Source organism: Equus przewalskii, chromosome 13 (genome assembly GCF_037783145.1).
Source record: "Equus przewalskii isolate Varuska chromosome 13, EquPr2, whole genome shotgun sequence".
NCBI lineage: Eukaryota > Metazoa > Chordata > Mammalia > Perissodactyla > Equidae > Equus > Equus przewalskii.
In genome coordinates this window covers 44,940,537-44,964,854 of record NC_091843.1, presented here as the reverse complement: position 1 = coordinate 44,964,854, position 24,318 = coordinate 44,940,537, and the positions used below count along the sequence as shown (strand labels likewise).

General features: G+C 35.7%; 1 protein-coding gene across 2 annotated transcripts in view; it reads left to right on the top strand.

Moving 5' to 3' along the window:
• SLC27A6 (solute carrier family 27 member 6) overlaps positions 1-24,318 on the top strand; it is a 59,303-nt gene that overhangs the window by 23,619 nt on the left and 11,366 nt on the right. For both annotated transcript variants that reach the window (XM_008516413.2, XM_070571254.1), the window contains 2 exons: positions 15,533-15,727; positions 24,177-24,267. In XM_008516413.2, coding sequence (XP_008514635.1) covers positions 15,533-15,727; positions 24,177-24,267 — 286 coding nt within the window. The remainder of the gene's footprint in view (positions 1-15,532; positions 15,728-24,176; positions 24,268-24,318) is intronic.

Below are 24,318 nucleotides of genomic sequence, written 5' to 3'. Positions count from 1 at the left end.
ATGGAGAACTAGATGCTCCTTCAAGCTTCCTGAAAATTCCCTAAAGGATGAAGAACTCGGGAATAAGCCAGTCTTCATGGCCCACCCTTCCAGATATGGTGGATGAAACCCATTTGCTTGGGCTTCTTAATAATATTGTGTTTGAACAAAGAAAGTCTTGTTTTTTAAAAAAGAAAAATGGGAAAAGGATTATGTAATTTTACATATAATTTTATAGACCAGAAAAAAAACTTTTTTTAATTTCTTTGTTAAGAGTACTGGCAAGGTGGGATACTTTTTTAGCTGTATTTCCTTTTTAAAATGTCTCTCCTGAGTCTTTTACTCATTTATTTATTTGGCACATGTTTTATCTTATCCATTTGAGCTATCATTTCATATAATAAAGGTATTAATAGTTTGTCATATTTGCTACAAATCTTTTCTCAAGATGTTTCCCTTTGAATTTTCTTTTTGTAAAGTGAAATATCCTTTTCACCTCTCAATTTGTAATGCACTAATTTTGGGAAAATACTATAGCTGCAAAGAATTTGAGAGCGCTGAGAATTGAAAGCAGAGTTGCTGATTGCTTTTAGTTAATTAAATATTTTAATACTTAACTAAAGCTCTTTGAAGAAAAGATAGTGTTTGTGAAATAATCTCTAAGCACTTGCCTGAAGGCAAATTGAGGAAGAGAGAGGGAAATAAATACAGTTTTTCCCAAAGGAAAACTTAATAATTTTTTTGAGCAGACATGCATTGTATTACCTAATCCCCTTCACACAGAATGAGTTCAAGCAGCTCTTGGCATTAAAGACTAGGAAACGGAGAAAGTCATTCTGTTATGACATCTTATCCCTTCAAGGAGATGTTGCTTTTTTGCTGTTCAATATTCATTCCTTTCAGTGAACTGCTGAAAGAAACGGGCAGTGGCTGCTGTGCAGCCAGCACAGCAGTGGATTCAGGTAGGGCCAGAGAGTGAACAAGTGATGTGGTCCACACCCTAAAGAATTAAAATTGAATGTCTCATAAGCCATGGTTTGAAGCCCCATAGACATTTATTTAAAATAAATCCTTAAGTGAAAGCAAAACCACATATTCTCTAAATGTATGCAGACTTGGTGCAGATTTACCTGCAGGCAAAAGTTTCAGTTTGTGTTGAGTGCTTACATGTGGTTGCATAAAAACGCTCTAGGGTTGGCTTTTTCCCTGACTCGAAGCATTTATCGACACCCCTCCCAACCCAGTCTTTTTCTCTTTCGCAAAACTCCAGTTACAAAAGTTCCTTTGGCGTAAACTTTGGATGTGCCTCAAACTGCTGGCAACAGCACTATCCTTAAAAAAAGTGGAAGTTCTGGCTCCTTTCAGTCGCAGAGGGATGGGGTCATTAATCTCTTCCCAGAAGCTCTTCCTCACTTTCCAGTCTTCCAAGTTGTCTTTCATTCTGATTGGGTCTAGCTCTGTATTCTTCTCATGTTAATGCTGCATTTAATGCTGATAGAGGAGGAATGTAGCGGAACTCTAGATGTCACTGATCCTCTGGGGGACTCCTGCTGCACAGTTTATTTTGTTTAAATAACTCTGCCTAGGGCACTTGATAATTAGCTGTACCAAGGGATATATCTGGGGATAGGATCTTATATGTCACTCATTCATTCACTCATTTATTCATTCAAGTGATATTGTAGATTTGGGTATACAGGGACACACAAGATAAACAAGACTTTTTTTTCTATGGAACTTACACTCTAGTTTAGAGAGAGAGAAAATAAACCAGCAAACACATGAAGAAAAGTAATTACAGGCAATGACTAGTACTATGAAGAAACAAAACAGATTGAGGTGATGGAGAGTGAGGGGTGGTGAGTGGGACGTTGCTAATTAGACTGAGTGGTCAGGGAAGACTTCCCTGAAATGGTGACTTATGAGCTGAGGAACTGATACAAGTGGGATCCAGCCGTGGAAAAGCTGAGGGGATTGCAGTTGCAACAGAATAACCTGAAAATGAAGAAGCCCATAGAGGACACAGCCTGAATGTTTGAAGAGAAGGAGAGTGTGGCTGGGCCATCCATTGGCCAGATCTTGTACGGCTCAGTAGACCATGGAGGAGAAGTTTGGATTTTGTTCCCATCAAAGCATTTGGAAAAAGATGAAGACAAACTGGAAAAACGATACCAGTTTGGGATCTATTTTGAAGCAAAGATAATAAGCCTTACTAACTGAGGGATAGGGAGTAAAGGATCAGATAGAATCAAGGATGAGTCACAGGTTTTTGGTTCAAACATCTAGGTAAAATTGTGAAGCATTTGCAGAGATAAGGAAAACTGAGATTTGAAGAATGAAAATTAAATTTCTTTAGGACTTGTTAAGTTTGGTGCGTTAATTAGGCATCCAGGTGAAGAAGTAAAATAAGCAGCTGGACATAGGATTCTGGAGCCCAAAGCGTACAGAGGTTGGGACCTAATTAACAAAGCAAAGACCTGTGTTATCATACACATGTATGATACTATTTTTCAAGTTAATATTATGGTTTATCATTTAGGCTATATAGTTTGTCTATAGCTCTCAATGTGGAATACCTACATTTTGACATTCTCAAGGCATAGCCTATACTTTTTAATATATGTATTTTAGTATATATATTTTCTGTATATCATATCCCTTTTCTTTATTCTGTTTTCTTAAATGCTAAGAAATTCACTAGGAGCCAGACAGTATTCTTATGATTTTGTACACTTTTGTTAAAGTATATTAAAACTTTGACAAAATGGGTTTACTCAACTCCCTTTATGAAAAGAGAAACATTTTAAAGTACCTGGATATTTGATAAATATTTATTAAATATTTTTCATTAAAAGCTATACAAGTTGTACTAAATTATTCCCTAGTAATGTTTAGATAATCCAGCAGTGAATGCCTAGGTGTTTGCTGGGTTCCTTTTTTTATTTTTAAGATTTTTTTCATTTTTCCTTTTTCTCCCCAAAGCCCCCTGGTACATAGTTGTATATATTGTTTTAGTTCTGGGTCCTTCTAGTTGTAGCATGTGGGATGCCACCTCACCATGGCTTGATGAGCAGTGCCATGTCCGTGCCCAGGATCCGAAGGGGCGAAACCCGGGGCTGCCCAAGTGGAGTGCGAGAACTTAACCACTCCGCCACGGGGGCCAGCCCCCTGCTGGGTTCTTTTTTGAAGGTAACAAAATGAAAATGTTGAATGACAAGAATCAAATGATGGTGCTGTGAGATTTTTTTTAAGACCTCAGTTTGAAAGTGCACCTACTTTGCTTTCTCCAAAGAAAGCCCATCATTTCTTTCAAGCTTTAAGAGTTTCCCTTGTCATATTTAGAGAAGATGTGAGGATGAGGAAGGTGCAGCGGTACCAGAGAATAAGATTGCAGTGGGGAGGCTAAATGATGCTGACTTGATCAACATCTCCTGAGCTTGTTTGTTTTACCAGTTATGTTTTGAATGAGTCTGAAGACGGTCACAGGCTAAATGCATTGGCATTACCTTGTCCCTGGTTCAGTGCATTGCTGTTTATTCTTTTTGTCCTATTGAAACTAGATATATAAAAATTTGTTCTTTTATCATGTTTTCATTTTCTTAGTTTCTATATAACTTCAAGTGTTTTACTGTTGTGTTTTCCCCATTCCACATCTTGTAAAAGATGCAGTTTATCAAAGCATTAAGCTTTGGAAACTTTTCTCATCATGCTTAGTAACCTCTAAAGAATGACATTTTTAAATTAATGTGAACTTTAATTGTTATTAATATATTCTGATTTAGTTTCATTGCCATTTTCTTCTCTGCAACGCTCAAAACAATTGATTTTATCTCTAAAGCCTAGTTGTTTTAAGATATTTATACATTTTTTATTATTTCTTTTCCCCAAACATTAGAAGCATATTATTATATGGTTGAAAAATCGCCTCTTTTTTAAAACCAGGTTTTTCTTAAATAAACCAAAAATATGTTTAATATTCTCATACTAGATATGAAAGCAATTAGAAAAGTTGGCAAGGGACCAGAACCTCCTTTTCTGCTTAGAAACAACAAATATAGAAATATGAGGGACTAAAATAAGAAATATCTATTAGCAGCCTAATGCTAATAGAATTAGAATGGAATTAATGAATATTTTGGAATGTTTTAGAACTGTGTATATATTAAAGGCTTTTAATAAGTGCTAATTTTGGTACTTGATTTATAGTTCATGGGTAGTGGTGCATATAAAATATACATCTTTTTCTGTCTCTCTGCTTATACCATTCATGCTGTCATTTCCATTAAGAACACACATATCCCTTATTTATTAAATTTCCCAACAAATTTAGCTTTACATAGAAAGTCATCAGAGAGTGCATTGGCTGTGGAATCAAAAGACATGGGCTCAGTTTCAAGTTCTTGTTGAATGGCTTTCTGCTGGTCACTTCTCCTCTTTGAGCCATAGTTCCTGTCTTTATAAAAAATAGGTAACAATACCTACTTCTCCTAATTTGGCCTTTGATTCTCACAATCTAGTTATGAGTAAAAAAATGTGAAACTGGGAATCCCAATGCAAATGGAAGGATTTTATTTTTAAAGGGAATGTACTAATGTTTTCCACCAATGTCATTATAAAATTAGTGTAATTTTTGTGAGTGTTGAAAAATAATTGGTCTTTGACTAATAAAAATCTTACATTGATTGCAAAAGTCCACTTAAATATATCATGATAATTTTAAAATAGAATTTTAATCATATTAAAATATTAACAATTTTATGATATTATACTTATCACAAATTAAAACACTAGAAATAAACATATGAAATTAGAAACCCTGAAAATATTATGCCTGTTTCCTCTTGGGTAATATACTGTTGTTACTATAAATGTGGTATGTTAGTAAGGTTTTCCTACATTCCAAATTGATTTAACATTTTAAAATTTACATCCAAAATTACTTATTTTATCATTCATTTGCTATTTTTCACATTGCCTATTCCTTTAATAGTCTGTTCCTGACATCCTTGCTTTGGACACATAAAGTCAATGTCAGAAATGGTCAGTCTTGTCACTCTTTACTCTGCAGTGAGCGCTTACTAGCAAATACGAGAATTTCCAGCAAATGATTAATGACTAGAATTTTCCAGTAGATCATTTTATTCCCAATGGAAAAAAAATAGTGAATTTAGATGAAAAAGATCAAGGATCTAATTCGAGCTTTTCCATGAATTCACCATGTGACGTCAGCCAAGTCACTTAATTTGTTTGCCCCTTGGAGTCTGGGAGCTTGAAAATTCAAACCTTACTTCCATGTCTTACAAACTCTGTGATCTTGAGCAAATTATCTTGCTTTTCTGAGCAGCCCTCACCCCAGTTTTTCATTTATAAAATGAGTATAATAACAATTACATCTAGAGTTCATATAAGGATTAATTAGTTAAGTGTAGAAATTCAAATGGAAACAGATTGACCACAATGTTGGGTGCTCTCTAGAAAAGGAGACTTAAGTCTTCTCCCAAGGGGCCTTACAAGATGGTTTTTGTTATCATAGTGACTATGCCAACATTGAAGATCTAGTCTCCAGCCTGATAGGTTCAGAGCCCCATTTGTCAGTTCAAGTCTTTAGGTTAGACTCGCATAAGCCAGGCTCAAGAATGCCAGTTTATAGCTTTCACTTGTTTCCATTGCTAGATCTTCCTCAGTCTTCCTGACCCAGTTGTTGGGACACTTCTGTGCTCATGACCAGCACAATCTTTGCCTGGTCCCCGACCTGCAAGGAAGCTGAATTATAATCAGAAAGTCAGAGTTCCTGGGGAGGACAGAGTCCATTGAGGGAGTGTGGATAAATCAAAGGTTCACATCATGGCGTGGAAGGATTCAGGCCGTTGCTGCATCCACCTCACAGCAGAAATGATCTTGCCATCGGGCCCTTGCACTTTTCAGAACACTGCGTTGATGAATTGTAGTCGTCACGGCTCAGGTGACCCTTTTTCTGGGCTTCCAGGGAAGGTCAACCTCCCTTCACATCTACGCAGCCTTTTTTTTAGGCGAGTGAACACAGTCGTTCAGGTTAGAGGCCGGTCTTACAGACTCTTGGAGCTGATCTTTCTCTGCAGGGCGACTTTGAAATGTCTGCTCTGAAGCATTGCTTTCCTTCCACTGTCAGTTCTCTCAAGCGCTGCCAGGATGGAAAGCACCTACTGAGACTGAGTGGTTTGTAAATGGCAATCCCTATTCCTGTGATATCTAGAAAATGAGTTTGAAATAAGCCCACAATGTGGTTGCTTTCTGCTGTCACACTTGACATCACAGAGGTCTTTTCAAGCTATTATTTATGACTGAAAATGGTTTTTTGAACTGACGGCTGTCATCTCTAAAACTATGGCCTGCGCAGACTCAGGCTGGAGAGGCAACATGACAAAGGCTTTTAGGGGCAGCTGGACTGTCTCAGCTTTGCAGGCCTCTTCTTTTAAATACTCTCCCGTCTTTTCTCAAAAGAGGCCCCCACCGCCCCCCGACCATTCCTTTCCTGCTTCAGTGCAAGAAGGTCTGTCTGCTTTTCTGCCCGAGGATTCTCTGACATCCTGTTTGCATTTAGTGTTACTTTGTACCTGTTCTGTAATACCCACTTGACTTGCTGCAGATATTTTTTCCGTGTATAATATTGGAGTGCTTGTGAAGGAAACAAACTGTTGGAATCTGTAATTATTCTTATTATTACATGGGGTATGCTGGTGTGACACGTGTGCATGTGTAATTATCAGTGGGTTTTAGGAAGAAGAGGTCTTATGTTAAATTGAATCAAGATGGAAGAATCATAATCCCTAAAATGTCTTGTTAGATATTTTAGGTGATGCTTTAGGAATTAGACCAGATTTTTGTTTTGTACCTAAAGCAACCAATTACCCAGGGCTTAAGGCAGAAATGATTTGCCCCTTTGTTTTCATTATGAATTTCTGTTTTATTCTGTCTCTCCATCGATCAACAGTCTTTGTGTCCTGAGAAATCAAGGTTGGTAAAAAATTACCTGTATTTAAACAGAACCTCCAGAGTTTCACATTTCATATGGTATAAAGAGGCTATTCAGCCTGGGTGTATTTTAGATTCTCTGAGTAGGATTAAGCACATGTTCTGGAAGAAAGAGCCTTTTTTTCTAGGAGGGCATTGTTAGAGGCCTGCCTATTTCAGAAAATGAATGAATAAATCTGTGACTTGGTAGGAGGTAACCCTAGTTCAACCACTGCCTGGCGTATGGCAGTTCACCAGACACTGCTGGAAAATAGCTCCAGAAGAACCTTTTGAAGAAACAAGAGCCTTTTTCAACTTGATGTGACTTCTTTACTGATATCATCACGCCAATTTGATGCGTGCCGCTGAAAGCCAGGGGGAGACTGGTCCACTGAAATCCAAGATCTTGGGATCTCTATATTAAAAGCGCTGACCCATTCAGCAAATTCTCTTTTAAATTTTGAATGAGATTTTACGGCTGAAGATGAAATGAGTACTTTCTGTATATCATAAAATGGCTTACTCTGTGTGTGTGTGTGCGAGCGTGTAAACATTTAAGCACTAACTACTGAATTAGAGACTCATGTTTTGATTGCTTCCTATGACAGAAATCATGGGGAGAGGCTTGGAAAAATAGAGCATGGGCTTTTGAGGGGTTTTGGAGCTGGTTTTCTCCCTCCTCTCCTTCTTGGCTTCTTTTCTTCCCTCTCTCCTCCCCTCCCTCCTTCTTTCTCTGTCTTCCTTCAACCTGCCTTTCCTCCCTTTCTTTCTTCTTTCCACCAATGTGTTGTGAACATCTCTTATGCACCAGGCACTATCCTAGGCAATGGGGTACAGCAGAGGCAGAACAGGCAGCAGTCTCTGCCCACATAGCATGTACATTTTAATGAGTTCGAATTCTGTCTATTTAGTATGTGACATTGGACCTGAACTTGATTACCGCAAGGTGCAAAATGAGATGAGGATAATGTTTCTTATTTTATAGAATTATCATGGTGATTAAAATGAGATAACACTATAACCTGGACATGGGACTCAAACATATTTACTCCCTTCGCTTCTCCTGATTTGGCTGCAAATGTGTCTCTTGTTCCCATCCAGCACTCTCTGGGTTTCCATATTTGCCCCCTTTCTCAGTCTCTCTCTACCTTGGTTCCTGTTTGTATGTCTCTATTTGCATGTTCTCTCTTTTTGAGGGTCTCAATACCTGTGTCTCTGTGTGCAACGGTGTCTCTGTATTTGTGTCTCTATATGTGCGCCCCCTCTTTTTTTGAGTATGCCTCTCTGTGTCTAGCTTATGTCTTTTTTTGCCTTTCTTTCGGCGTGTGTGTGTATCTGTATGTGTGAGTGAGAGAGAGAGAGAGAGAGGGAGAGGGAGACAGTCTCTCTGTGTGCACGTGTCTTTGTATCTCACTCTCAGAGTGCGGGTCTCTATCTCTGTGTGAGTGTGTGTCACTTTGCATCCCTGTGTGAGTGTGTGTGTCTCTCTGCATTTCTCTGTGTTTGTCTCGCAGTGTGGGTCTCTCTCTGTCTCTGCATATGTCACTCTATGTTTCTATCTATCTCTGTTTCACTCTGCCTCTTTCTCTATTTTGCTGATATTCTCCCCCCAACCCCTTCCCTGGCTCTCTGTCTTGTTCTCTGTCTCACTCTCCCTGTCTCTCTCTCTCTCTCTTCTCTTGCTCTGTGTGTCTCTTGCTTTCTTTCTCTGTAGGTCTCTCACTTTCTTTCACTTCCACTCTCTGTCTTTCCCGCTTTCTATCTGTCTGTCTGTCTCTCGTGCTTTCTGACTCTCTCCATCTCTTTGTCTTTCTCTGTCTCTTAGTCTCGGCCACTCTATGTCTTTCTCTTGTGTATGTATATATGTAGGTGTTACATATTCATTCATTTGATTGTACTTGTATTTGCACATGCTCTCCTCTTCTTTTTCCAACATAGCTTAGATATCCAGTGATATTTAGGTAGTAACCTCATGTCTCAGAAAGAATGAAAAGGAACAGGAATTTGTTCTAAAGAAGCCTTGAGGGGACTTATGGACGGAGAAGGGGATTTTTTAACTTATAGATGGGCATTAGGAAGATTTGGTTGTATTTTAGATGATATACTGCTAGTTTCACAGCAGCTTCAAAAGGGACACATATAAAACCAAATATAATTAGCAACCCCAGACCCTCCTCTCAATTTCTGTATATTCCAGGGTCACTTTTTAAGCCTCCCTTTGCTAATCCTGACGATTTTTTCTTCCTCACAGTTGTCATTCTGCTGACCCTCCTTTTCTATTTCCCTGACCACAAGATGCGTTCTTCCATCATCATCTTTTATCTGGACCACTTCACCTGCTATCCTTGACCCCTACCAACCTGCCAGTTGGTGCCGGGTTAATGTTATTACGTCAGGCTCTGCTCGATGCCCTCCCTTGGTTTCCAGTCATTTTTCGGCGTCACCGAGAGCTACACAACATCAGTAGCAGGATAGGCTTTTTAAGAAGGCTCATCTGACCAATATTTTACTCACCTACCATATGCTTAATGTGCATCAGAAGCTATTCTCTCACTTTACAAATAAAACCAACTCCCAGTTATGTCCAATGACATAAAGCCCTTCCTAAGAAAGAAACATAAAATGAACATACATGGGAATCTGGATGAGGTAGCTTAATGAACCAATATTTGTGGCACCAATGTATTATCCAACTAACCAGATGGTGCTTGACTTGTGTTAACATTAAGAAGTTGTTGCTTTTTTGACTTTATTTATAATTTAGGACAGGGTCAGCAAGCTTTTTCTGTAAAGCACTAGATTAGTAAATATTTTAGGCTTTGTGGATCATACTGTCTCTATCACAGCTACTTCATTCTGCCTCTGTATTGCAAAAGCAGCAATAGACAATCCATATAAATGGGTGTGGCTGTGTTCTAATAAAACTTTATTTACAAGAACAGGAGATAGGCTGGATTTGACCCCTGCAAGATGCAGTTTGCTAACCCTCAATTTAGACTTTATGCTAATACTTATTGTAGATCTCTTTTAGGTAAAATTTTCATTCCTGTGCATACTAGTTTTTTAAGCTTCTGTTTGTTTATATTTTTCTCTCTCTTCATATATGTATATATGAGTGTGTGTGTGCATGGCAAAAATAACTATATCTTTTGGGCTTGCTACAGGACTTCATATAATTTTTACATTATTATTATAAATAAATCATATTGTTTTCATGCTCATGATTTGAATCAGCAAACAAAAATCTGAATGATGTCATTGGTAGCTTTGATAATTATCTCAATAAACTGTAAAATAACTAATTTATATCACTTATTTCAGTTCTCTCTTTATGTTTTACTCTTATTTTTAGATTCTCAGTTATGTTTTAAAGGAAAATTTTAAAGAATTGTTTAAAAGTATTTTGTGTTCATGTGCTTACTGAATCAGATTAAAATTTTAGACATTTATTAATTGAGGAGCTTCTATTTGCAAGGCTTTGGATAAGTACAGTTGAATAAATTTAAAATTAAATTTTCATGAAGTCTAAATTGGCCATGAGTGAGACAAATCATTATATGAAATTTAGAACATTATACCTTTCTCACAAGTAAATTCTAGATGAATATAGTAGTTAAATGTAAAGAAGAAAATAATCTTTCAATTTTTTTGGCTATGGATGGGTACAGAGACTTTTTATCATAAATTAAGTAGAAATATTAACAAGAGAAGAGAATAATATATTTAATTATAAAAATTAAGACATTGAATAAAAATATTAAAAATAAAAATTAAATTGAAACAAATACTATTGAAACAAAGTATTAATCTTATTAATATATTACTATATGACAAGCATTCAACTTGCCTAAAATCAAAGAAAAACAAACTAAATACAAAGAACAAATAAGCCAGATTTTCTTTATCAAATTGACAATATTTTAAATTAAATGAAAATCCTTAGTTCTAGTGCAGTGAGGAGGTATGATGCAAATAGGATGTCCTTTTTATACAACAATTTGGCAACAGTCATAAAAATATTTACAACTATTGGCTTCTTCCAGGAATCTGTCCTAATGAGATGCAAAGATTTATAGATAAGATATTCACTTGAATCTTTAAAACAATGAATCTTTTTTTTTTAAATTGAGTTAATGCTAGGTTACAATCTTGTGAAATTTCAGTTGTACATTAACGTTAAAACAATGAATCTTTAAATGATCTTTTTCTTTAAAAATCTTTAAAAACAATGTGGCTATCCAAAAATAGGTGATAGCAAATAAATTGTGGTATAATTGTACAATAATTATATAAACATGAAAAATCATATTTTTGAAAGATAAGCGCTAATAGGTCAGAACCATGTTCAGAATATAATATATTAATAAACTAGAATATATAGTTCTATACAAAGTGTGACTTTTCATTATAACTAACTTTTCATGTATATATATATATATAGATATATGAAAATAGTAATGTTGATGTCACAGGATTACAGGTTATTTTTATTTCTTTTTTTATTTTTTTATACTTTCTAAATTTTCCAGCATGTGCATGCATTTCAACATCAGAAGAAACAGACATTCTCTTTTTCCTCGTACTCCTCAAAGCATGATCTTCTGAGTTTTCTTTCAAAGGAGAAGAAGACAGAGTAAAGATATCTTGAGAGTTAAATAATGAATTTGATATTTCTAAACAGAAACCTTATCCTAGTTTTGATAATTTGATTTTCTATATCAATGGAATCATTTTGGATGAATATTTATTCTTATTCAGTAAGCTTGTACAGCTATAGCCCACACAAGTTAAAGTCTATGGAATTTAGTTTATAAACCAGCTTCCTACTGGTTTCTGGAATGTGCCAACACATTTTGTAAACAGTGATACTTGCTAAAACTCATCTCTCACCTGAAAAGCATCCAAGAATTTTGCAATAGAAAAGAGTGTGCTCTGTTCAAGCACAATAAATCCTAAGATTTGCGGCGCTACTGTTTTATATAGGAGAATGGCAGTGGAATTTCCAAGAGCTAGTTCCATACCAGGTAGGCAATATCTGACATGCCCACAGGTGAGAACCGGGGCAGAACTGCCCAGGGTTATATTTAGTGGTAGAAAAGAATCCTGTTTGGGAAGGAGCTGCTCTTATCTGAGTGACTTCTTTTCTGTATCTGCAGAGTATTTACCTTAAACCCTATTGATGTGGGCCTAAGGTAATCAGCAAGGCAGAGTGTCATTTCTGATGTATCCACAGTCTTGGCTGTCTCTTAATTTTTTTTGTTTTTTTTGAGTAAGATTAGCCCTGAGCTAACATCCTCCTCTTTTTGCTGAGGAAAATTGTCCCTGAGCTAACATCTGTACCCATCTTCCTCCATTTTATATGTGGGGCGCCTGCCTCAGCATGGCTTGACAAGCAGTGTACAGGTCTGCGCCCAGGATCCAGACCAGAGAACCCCGGGCCACTGGAGTGGAGCATGCAAACTTAACCGCTATGCCACTGGGCTAGCCCCCTGTCTCTTATTTGTTTTAATATAGTTTTTATTTTATCAATTTGGTACTTTTATGACTTTCAAAAATAAAATAGTACTCTCAAGATAAACAGTACCCTCCTGTTATCAATACTTAATCTCTAGAGGTCAACATTTTTAATTATTTTAAGATATTTTTGGTTATCATTTACTTCTATATTTCTCAATAGAATATATATGTTACTAATTCTCAATTTTTCAGTTTTAACTATCACTTACCTGGCTTCCTACTCATATTCACACATATTTCTTCTCCCTCTAAGGCACCAATATAATTATGAAAATTTGCAAATATTTTGATTATCCGTTTTTAGAATTATAAAGAAATTATAATATATAATTTTATTCATAGCTAATATACATAATGTATTGCAAATATAATTACAATTTGTTTTTTTTCCACTTTTTATTCCTGATAATAATTGCCTTCTTTTATCTAGCTTTCTAAATGCCTGTCACTAATCCTTCTCAAACGCTCCATCATAGCTGAAATTTCTCAGTACGATTTAACAAACACTTCAAGTATTTTTACTCAATTTTATTTATTTTTTTCTTGAAGACATTTGCCCTGGATATCTTCAAGAATCAGTCATTGTCCTACCAAATGTGAACAATATTCTGGTTTCTCTCAATATAGATTAGTTTTGCTCTGAGATCAGAGCAGAACAATTTAGTGATCTCACCAACTGGTATTCAGACTTTCATTTAACTCTACTATTTCCAGTAGATTTCCTCAACCCAAACTGGCAGCTGTCTGGTTGGACTTCTCCAGAGAGTAAGTCTCCAGTATTTGGCTGAAGTGTAGCAAAGGCAGACTCCCAGATGCATCATCTACATTAGGGTATCTAGGGGTGCAAATACTTCTTAAACAAATTTCCAAGGCAGACTTCCTCATGCGTTTTTTTTGTTCCTGAGGAAGATTCGCCCTGAGCTAACATCTGTGCCAATCTTCCTCTAGTTTGTATGTGGGTCACTGTCATAGCATGGCTTGATGAGTGGTGTAGATTCCTTCCCAGGATCTGAATCTGCAAATTCAGGGCACTGAAGTGGAGCACGCTGAAGTTAACCAAAAGGCCACAGGGCCAGCTCCCACTCATTCTTTTTGATGCTTCTTTGACACTCTCAGGAGCACTTGTTGTGTTCCCACCTGCAGGCTTAGAGTTCAGCATTATTCACTCTGCCTAGTCACGTGCCTCTTATCTATTCACTTTTCAGTTTCCAAAATTACTTTTCGTTCACATTCTCTTTGTTTTTGAGAGTTAATATATTAAAATCTTTCCTTTAAGACTGAGAAGGAACTGAGATAAAGAATGTGATCAGTTAATCATTTTTAATTGCAAGTGTAAGGGTCACTGATTTCTGTATTTTGTTATTGTTGTTGATTTATTATTAGTTCTTGTTATTTTGTATTACTTTTGGCGGGGATGAAAGTAGCTCGGAAGGAATCAATGGATTTACCATGACTATACTGATAATATATTCTTACTCTAATTGTTTTTATTGAGGTATAATTGACATAGAATATTGTATTAGTTTCAGGTGTGCAATGTAATGACTTTATATTTGTGTATATTGCAAACTGATCACCAAAATAAGTCTAGCTGACATCTGACACCATACGTGGTTACAAATGTTTTTTCTTATGATGAGAACTTTTGAGGCCTACTCTTAGCAACTTTCAGACATGCAATACAGTGTTATTAACTATAGCGACTATGATGTGCATTAAATCTTCATAACTTTTTACTTTATAACTGAAAATTTGTACCTTTTGACCCTCTTCACCCATTCCACCCACACCCACCCCTTGCCTCTGGCAGCTACCAATCTGTACCTATGAGCTTGAAGTTTTGTGGGTTCTTTAGATTCCATATATAAGTGAGATCATACGGTATTTGTCTTTCTCTGTCTGACTTATTACACTTAGCATAATGCCCTTAAGATCCATCCATGTTGTCGCAAATGGCAAGATTTCATTTGTTTTTATGGCTGAATAATATTCCATTGTGTGTATATACTACATTTCCTTTATCCATTCATCCATTGATAGACATTTAGGTTGTTTTCATATTTTGGCTATTGTAAATAATGCTGCAATGAACATGGGGGTACAAATATCTTTTTGAATTAGTGTTTTCATTTTATTTGGGTAAATACCCAGAAGTGGAATTGCTGAATCATACGGTAGTTCTATTTTTAATTTTTTGAGGAATCTCCATACTGTTTTCCATAGTGGCTGCACTGGTTTGCATTCCCACGGGCAGTGCGCAAGGGTTCCCTTTTCTCTACATCGAAGCCAACATTTGTTATTTCTTGTCTTCTGATAATAGCCATTCTACTGAGGTTCCAATTTTTGATCCCTGTATAATTCATGTTAATTAACATAGTGCTTATTGAATATAGAATAAAATATAGTTCTATTTTTCCTTTAATTCTAAGATATGAACTAGAAGTAAAAATATGAAGATATTGTACATTCAAAAATAATAGTTACAAATAGGTTTCATAATGTTTTCAAGCCAAATATTACCGTGATTAGATGAGCTCAATCTATGGTTTACTGTATGCTGGGAACTGAGTGAATTGTATACTGCAGTATGTAAGCGAGACAGGTATTATTATCAGTTTTTGCAGATGAATAAACCGAGATCAGAATAGTATTCAACCTCTTCTTCAAAGTTATATAGATAATAAATAATAGAGTGAGAATACAAACTCAAGTATTATTTTATAATTTTTTAAAGTAATGCTTTTTTCCTGATACATGCTTTCTTCCTTACTTGATCTCTACCAAAATAAGGCTTCAGTAATCTGGAATTTAGGAAAAGCTCTTCCCAGATGTGGGGAAATAAAAGCTATGTTACTCTGGGCTAGTGTTTGTTTCATTAGCTGTTGGACACCATTCTGCAACAGACTTACATGATTTCTTTTTACTTCCTCTCCATTATTGCACATATGCAACTTACCCCTAGATATTTGCCATTTAAGTAACAGCTGAAAGAAAGAATTGGGAACCAGAATTAATAAATTACAAATAAAATCTTTTCTTCTAACAGAGAGAAGAAGAAAAGGATCATCAGGTGCGTTTGGCAGTTGGAAATGGCATACGAAGTGATGTATGGAGAGAATTTCTAGACAGATTTGGAAATATTAAGATGTGTGAGCTTTATGGAGCTACTGAAGGAAACATTTGTTTCATGAATCACACTGGGAAAATTGGATCAATAGGGAGAACAAATTTCTTTTACAAAGTAAGTACAATATTTTCTTTACAAAAGAAATACATTGAGGTCTCCTAATCTCTCTTCTAGACTTTGTGCTTGTAAATTACGGTAAATATTATCAACTTATTTTTTTAAGGTGAGAACTTCCATAAATAAAGTAGTGGCCTCTAGACGAACTGTGGTGCTGTGGGTTATGAAAACTGCAAACATCTCCCATGTTTTCCCTCTATAACATGGAGATAATGATACCTAATTCTTTTGTTCAGTTTGCAAATTTTATGATATAACATATAAACAGCAAGCATAAGTCCTGATATATATTAATTTAACTATTTCCACTTTCCTTGAGTATTTTCAATCCACTATTTCTATGTACCTTTAATTTTTATATAACTCAAAAATTATATACAGGGGTCCTCCCTTATCTGCGGGGGATACCTTCTAAGACCCCCAGTGGATGCCTGAACTGCAGGTAGTACCAAACCCTATATATACTATGTTTTTTCCTATACATACATACCTAGGTAAAGTTGGATTTATAAATTAGGCACAGTAAGAGATTAACAACAACTAATAATAAAATAGAATAATTATAACAATATACTGTAATAAAAGTTATCATAGATCTTAGCAACCCCAGCATATGATTTTTTTTTTCCTTATTAAACCAAGAACTTTCATTTTTTCACTTAAAGGAAGCACTTTACAGCCTCTCTTTGGCGTATTCGAATTGTTAAGTAAAATAAGGGTTACTTGAATACAAGCACTGCAATCCCACAACAGTCGGATAATCAGATCAGATAATCGAGACGGGTACTAAGTGACTAACAGTGTGCAGTTTAAAACTTATGAATTGTTTATTTCTGGAATTTTCCATTTAATATTTTCAGACTGTGGTTGACCACAGGTAACTGAAACTGCAGATAAGGTGAGATTATTTTATAGGCTTCTAATATATGGTTTCTTTTTCTTTTTTTTTTTTTTTTGGAGGAAGATTAGCCCTGAGCTAACTGCTGCCAACCTTCCTCTTTTTGCTGAGGAAGACTGTCCCTGAGCTAACATCCATGCCCATCTTCCTCTACTTTATACATGGGACGCCTACCACAGCATGGCTTTTGCCAAGCGGTGCCATGTCCACACCTGGGATCCGAACCGGCAAACCCAGGGCTGCCGAGAAGTGGAACGTGTGAATTTAACTGCTGTGCCACTGGGCCAGCCCCTCTTTTTCTTTTTTTTTTGTTTTTGGTGAGGAAGATTGGCCCTGAGCTACCATTTGTTACCAATCTTCCTCGTTTTGCTTGAGGAAGATTGTCCCATAGCTAACATCTGTGCCCATCTTCCTCTATTTTTGGTATGTGGCACTCTGCCACAGCATGGGTTGGTGAGCAGTGTATAGGTCTGCACCCAGGATCGGAACCCAAGAACCCCAGGCTGCCGAAGTGGAGTGCATGAACTTAACCGCTATGCCACCAGGCTGGCCCCTAATATATGTTTTTATAAAAAACTATATCAAGATGCCACTAAAATCTTAAAAGCAGAGAAAAAATCACCTTCCTAGGAATAAGACTTACAGCTAATTTCTCTGTGGCAACCATGGGAAACAAAAGATAGTGGACAGATATCTTCGACTTGCTTGGAGAAAACAATTGTCAAAATAGAATTTATACTCAACAATAATATTTTTTGAAGAATAAAAGTGAAAGTAAAGAAATAAGTCTCAAAATTTATGTAACCTCAAGGAGAAATAAATTCAGAATCATAGTAGGATATTTTATTATAGCTCTTTCAGTGTTAGCCAGAATAAGCAAAAGAATCTTAAGTGATAGCAAATATTTGAATGATACAATAAACAAACTATTTGAACTAACGGACATACATAGGACTCCGTATTTAAAAACTGCAGAATATCTATTCTTTTCAAGCACTTATGAAGCATTCACAAGGATGATGGGACCACTTATGGAATTCCAGCAAATTTCAAATGATTGAATATATATGGATTATGTTCTCTGACATCAGCTTAACAGGCTAGAAATAAAATTTTTAAATGACAGCTAGATCGTCTCCTATATATTTGCAAATAAAGCATCTTTAAATTTCTGTGAGTCAACAAATAAATCAAAATAGGAATTAGAAAATAGTTTGAGCTGAATCATAATGAAAATGCTACATTTCAAAACTTGTGGGCCTGGCTCAGAACAGCCGAAGATTAGTGAACTAAATGTCCATTTGTATAAGTTAATTAAAAAAAAACACTAAAATAAACTCAAAGAAAATAAAAGGAGGGAAATAAAAAAGAGCATAAATTGAAGAAATAGAATAGAAACATTATTGAGGAGTGTCAAGAGATAAAAATATAATTTTTAAAAAGTAAAGAAATTGATTCAAAGCTGGTGCAATTGTCCTAATGTTTGGAACCTCAAGAAGGTGAAAACTATTTTCATAATGCGTTCTTTGGGATTTTGAAGGTCTTATTGACATCTCAGAAATATGTCTGCATTCTGAACAAAAGTAACTTGGGGAAGAATAAATGCTGATATTACTGAGTTTTACATTCCTTACAGTTGATTTTCTCAATTCATTGCACTAGCTCTGTTAAAAATTTGGTATTCCTATTAAAGCTCCTGAGTCATTCCAAAGTAATCATCCAACTGGAGCACAATGAAGAAGATTTGTATTTTCTATTACTGGCTTGACTTCATTACAATTTTCTAATGTCTTAAATTCCCTGTCAGATTGTAATAATGTCAATGCTGGAAGTCATGATTGTCTCCAATTTATTTGGAAAACTTCTGATGTTCAACACCATTTAGTTAGGGTTTTTTTCAGTTAGTAAATTTTTAAAAATATACCCAATATCATATGAATTCTAGTTTCTTTTATTATTCCCTTCACATATTGTTTGTTACATAGCAGGTAATCAGAAAAATTTGGGCAAATAACTATTCCATAATTACATGGGGAGATTTAAGAAGTGTGTCTCTCAGAAATGTAAACCCAAGGAGACTTACCATCTCAGAGAGGAAACAGCCTCTCAATGAAGGTAGGATGTTAACACTGAAGGACAAAGATGAGGCAGCAACACAGAGTTCTTGTAACCCAAATGTCCTTCTTCTGTGCTATACATACTATTTAAATGCATGAATCTGAATGGTGATGTGCCCCATAGGAAAAAATATAAAAAAATTTGTGACAATGCATGGAAGAGACAAACCCAAGTAAGTTACGGACTGTCTTCTCCTTTTCTACACCCAGGGATAATAACAGGGAAGGAAGAAACATGAAATCCCTAGAGGAAATAAAACTTGAAAAAAGGGAGAAAATGAATCTCAATAAAAGACAGCTGAAAAAAATATGGATGCACATTAAAATAATAAGGCCTCCAAAGTGGCCAGGAAATGTTTAGAAAAACAATTTCCCACAAGTTCAAAAATAGCGATAATATTCTCTTTAAAAATAAGAGCTCAAAGAAGAGGAAAGTGCAAGGAAAATGTAAATCAACAAAAAGAGTTGGAAAGTAGGCATGCTCAGCTCAAAGAAAAAAATAAAGGAAAAAATGAAAATATTACAGAGATGAACACTACATTAAAAGACTTACAACACCACATTAAAAGACTTAAAAATAAACAGGAATATAAACATTCCTAGGGAACAAGATGGATAGGATTAAGGAGTCACACAAAGAATAAAAAGAATAAGCAAATATTCTTATAATATAAAGTAAATTAGAAAGATAGATTTTGAAAACATAGACATGTGCTTAATTGGTGTTACTGTAGAAAAGATCAAGTCAAAGAGAAAAACAATTTTTTCAAACCTAATAGAAGAAAACTTCCTTAAAATAAAGACTCCAATCTTTAGCAAAAGAGCACATTGCGTTCCAGGAAAAAAAATATTACGCAGAATGATCATCAGAAAAATATATCCTGGTGAAATTACTGAACATAAATTAGAGAACCATGAAGAGACGCTGAGACAGAAAAAACAAAGAACGTAGAAAGTGTAGGATGAAGATGGGAAACATCTTAGACATCGCTCAAAACAAGAATAAAACATTAAATATCAGAAAGAAAGGAAAGCAATGTTTCCACCGAAGAATTTTAGTTCTAAGTTGTTCTTCAAGTATAAAGGCAACAAAGAAGTGTTCTCAAAATTTTAAGAAATCAGAGAACATAATACCCGTGGATTTACAGGAATGCAATGCTTCTTTATAAAATTCACTGAGTGGAAATTTCTGGTCAACCAGAAGATAAAGCAGAAAAAATGAAGGAATCACCTTCAGTTAAAAGGTTTGATTGAATCTGTTTAAATATAGAAGATCGAACAGCTCTGAATTCTGTTTATAGATGGAATGGAAGTGTAAATCCTGACAATATAAAAATAACTGTAACACTAACAAAAATGGGAATTGGGTGGGAGGAAATATAAGTGCTAATTCTTTCATCTCTCATAGTGAGAAAACCATAGATACAATGTAAAGATAAAATATGGAGTTTAGTCAATAGGCTTATTTTCTTCACATTTTTATAGACTTTTTTAATGTCTTAAAATTAGACATCTTTTAGGGACTAGGAAATTTAGCCAACTGCAAATTTAGGGAACAGTCCACACAAGACCACCCTTACTCCTGCCATCAATTGCTGTTTGAGAGTCCCTAAGACCACCTTTAGGTTTGGTAATTCGCTAGGACTCACAAAGCTCACTGAAAACTGTTAGACTCATAGTTACAGCTTATTACATCTAGAGGATGCAGGTTAAAATTAGCCAGGAGAAGAAGCCTTATGGCAGAACCAAGGAGGGTACCAGATGCAAAGCTTCTAGTGTCCTCTCCTGTGGAGTCAGGACAGTGGCATTACTCTCCTGGAATTGATGTATGGTGATTTACATGGACTATTGCCAATAAAGGAAGCTCATTAAGCCTTGATGTCCAGAGCCTTTTGGGGGCGGGGGTGACTCAATCATGTAAATCTAGTTGGCTGCCTCCATGGCTGACCTCCAAATCCAGCCCCCCAGGAGGTCAAGCTGGCTGACTCAAAGCCCCTACCCTACGTCACATTATTGATGTGGCTCAGAGACGCCACTCTACATCATATTACTATCTGGTTGCTGTAGCCCTCGGGCATCAAATACACTCCTATCTATAGAGACCTTGCAAAGACTTAGAGATTGTCTCCAAGAAGCTGAAAGTAATAGCCAGACCCCTGGTTAAATTTTGAATTAAGGTTAAATTCTTTACCCCACAGGGACTGATATGCTCAAGAAACAATTTAGTTTAACTTTAGTTCCATTTCCTTTTGTTTAAATTCAAGAAAATTTAAATTGATTGCATTTATTAAAATGGTATAGTTTCATTTTTCATAAATTATTTTATTAATCATTTCTACCTTCCTCTCAATCAATTTAAACACATATTTATAATGATGCTCATCAAATGCATTTCTTTATATATATTTGTTCAAAGTTTTCAATATGCCTCGCCCTGTGAACGCAGTGAACAAATGGGCATAAATGCCTGCCCATGTGCAGGTTGTATTCTATTGGAGAAGACAGAAAACAAGCAAGATAAATAAGTTAAATACAGTCTATATTACATACTCATAAACACTAAAGAGGAAAATTAAATAGGGAAAGGAGATTGTGTGTATGTGTGTGTGTTTTGGTAGGGGTTTTTGTAATTTTAGATCGGTTGACCAGGGAAGGCCACACTGAGAAAGCAAGATTTAGGGAAAGGCTTGAAGGATATGGCAATGAGTTCATGAGGCTATCTGCTGTTCAAAGTGGAATGAACAGCCCGTGCAAAGGCTCTAAGGTGGTTACCTGCCTGGCATGTTTGAGGAACAGCAATGAGACCACGGTACTGATAGTAAAGTGAGCAAAGATTTTGAGCAGAAGATTGAGTGCATCTGTTTTAGCTTTAATGGGATCACTTTGGGTGAGTTAAGAATATGTTCCAATGTGTTAACAATGGCTTACTTTTGGTTCAGGTTTGGGAAAATTTTTAATTTCCTTCTTATTTTTCTCTTTTCTTTGATTTTTTTTAGATAATTTTTAAACACAATTAACTCTGAAAACTATTCAGAACTATACTGTTGCATAACAATACATTCTGAGAATAAGTATTCATAATACCCTAATTATATATAATATTATATATTACAATATATAAAAATATAGATTTATAATAGGTAGACGACTTATTTGTGCGTGTTTGTATTTTTTTAAGAGTCTTCTGTTTAAGAAAACAGAGAAACTGCCCTTTACCTATGGTGCCAAATAAATGAGCCTCTGCTGTCAAGGTGGAGGCAATGTAGCAGAATGTTGAGGGGAAAAATCCTACACTGGAATCAGTGTACCAAGGACTCTAATCTCAGCTCTGCCACTACCTGACTTTTTGACTTTGACAAGTAACTTTCCTCTGGATTCAAAGTCTCCTCAAGTGTTAATAGAAGAAATGATTCTTGTGTTCCCTTTCCAACTTCTAAATTTACAAATCTGAGTCTGCAAAGGCATAGAGATCCATCTGTGCGGGAACTCCAAGGGGCAGTGTGTACAGCCACAGGAGTGCACAGCACAGTTCTGGGGGATCTGTGCTCCTAACCTGGTATGAATGGGAGCCTCTTCCGCTGTGCTCTGCACATATATACCTATACCTATACCTTTACCTGTACCTGTACAGGTACATATACATTTAGGAGATATTAAAGTGTGGCATCTATTTTTTTATGTTATTATAATGGCCATTTTTGTAATCTTGTGGGACCTGTTGAATGCAGGGAGAAAAGATAGAAACCCCTCTAGCTGAGACTTACTGCTCTGACCCAGACTACTTCTAGAAGATGCTATGATATATTTAAATTTCCTTTGTATTATAAAATTACCCACTTTTTGACCATTGAATCCCTATATCTGATAACAGGCATATGGAACAGTGATTGGGTGTGGAATGAATCACCCATGCATGTGGTTGCCAAATTAATCTAAAAGAAATAACACTAAAGCTGTTATAATAATATCACCAGTTGCTGGGCAAATTTTTCAAGATACAAAGCATGTTAAAACACTAGAGAAAAGAATAGGTAATGAACTGGGCTCTGTTCTTGTTTGGCCTAAATGATAAATGCAGTTCCGGAACTTCTGGAATCTTTCTTTTGACCAGTCATTAGGCAAGTGGCCAACATCCTGTTATCCCAATTACAGACAAAGACCAAGAAGAAGCAAGCTTGCATTTTAATGAGGAATCTTTATGTCTAGAATAACAATACATTTTCCTTTGCTGCCTCTTTCATTGGCCCTCATTGTAAAATAGGATTATACTAATTTCTACCCCATAGGGTGTTTTGATGATTAAATTAAATACTGCTCTTAAGCTCTTAGCACAGTGTCTGGCATGCAGTAAGTGCTCAATCAATATTAGTTGCTCTCATTTATATTTCAATTCAAATAATGAATTCTGATTCTAGTTACATGCTGAGTTTACTGAGATTAAAAACCAGAGATGTTTCTGTTCAGTCTTTGATAATAAATAATACTATTACATCCATCTTATTCATCTTTTCCCATTTATTTGTTCTATATTTGTTCATTTCTCTCTCCCTCCTCCCTCTCTTCATCCTTCCTTATTTTTCTCACTTCATTTTATTACCTCCATTTTAGTTTTTTTAGTTGAGCTTAATGAAATTGCTTGTTTAATGATCAGGAAAACCTCAATTTTCTTATATATAAAATGAGCGGGTCGGATTGAACCCATTTGCGATTCTCTCTCAGGGTCAGATTTTAGTGGACCTGTGAATCTGCGTGACATGGCAACATGGACATTACAGGAGCGGGGTAGCCAGATATATTTGGGGGCAAGGAGAGATGTCCACTTAACTTGTTTCCCAATGTGATGAGGATGTTCCCACAGATTTGCCGTCTCCCAGCACAACAGTGTGCAGAAGCACTGAGTGTTCCTTCAGGGACATTCAAGTGCAAGGCCTGGGGAAAGATCAATGTGTGTCAAATAATAAGTACATTTTAGGCATCTGGTCCCTTTTCAAAGGATTGGAAGTTAAAAATAGAAAACAAAATCCTTGCATTCACATGCTTACATTTTAGTTCTATAAAGACTTTCCGTTTCAAGGGATGTTTTGAATGACTGCAAAAAGGGGAAGGCAAGAAAATGGTCCTCCTACCTATCATTAGTAGAATATTTCATTATGTGCAGGGATTGCTTGCTATCACTCATTCAAGATTAAAATTAGTGCATCGTAAAAGAAATGAAAGTAAATGTCAGTACCTAAGTTCTGTTTACTAATACCTTCAGTTTTGATTTTCAAATGTTTATTTAATTTTTCATCAGTAAAGTTTACCGGTTTTAATAAATCCACGTTCCAATTCTTTATTTCAATTGACTGAGCATAAAATCTACTACCAGTAGATGTCACTGCCCAAATAAATAACAAGTTTTGTTTTTGTTTGTTTGATTTTGTTTTTACAGCTTTTTTTCACTTTTGACTTGATAAAGTATGATTTTCAGAAGGATGAGCCCATTAGAAATGAACAGGGCTGGTGTAGTAATGTAAAAAAAGGTAAGATTCTTGTATTTGAAGATTTCTCCTCAAAGTTTCTGGATTTTTATT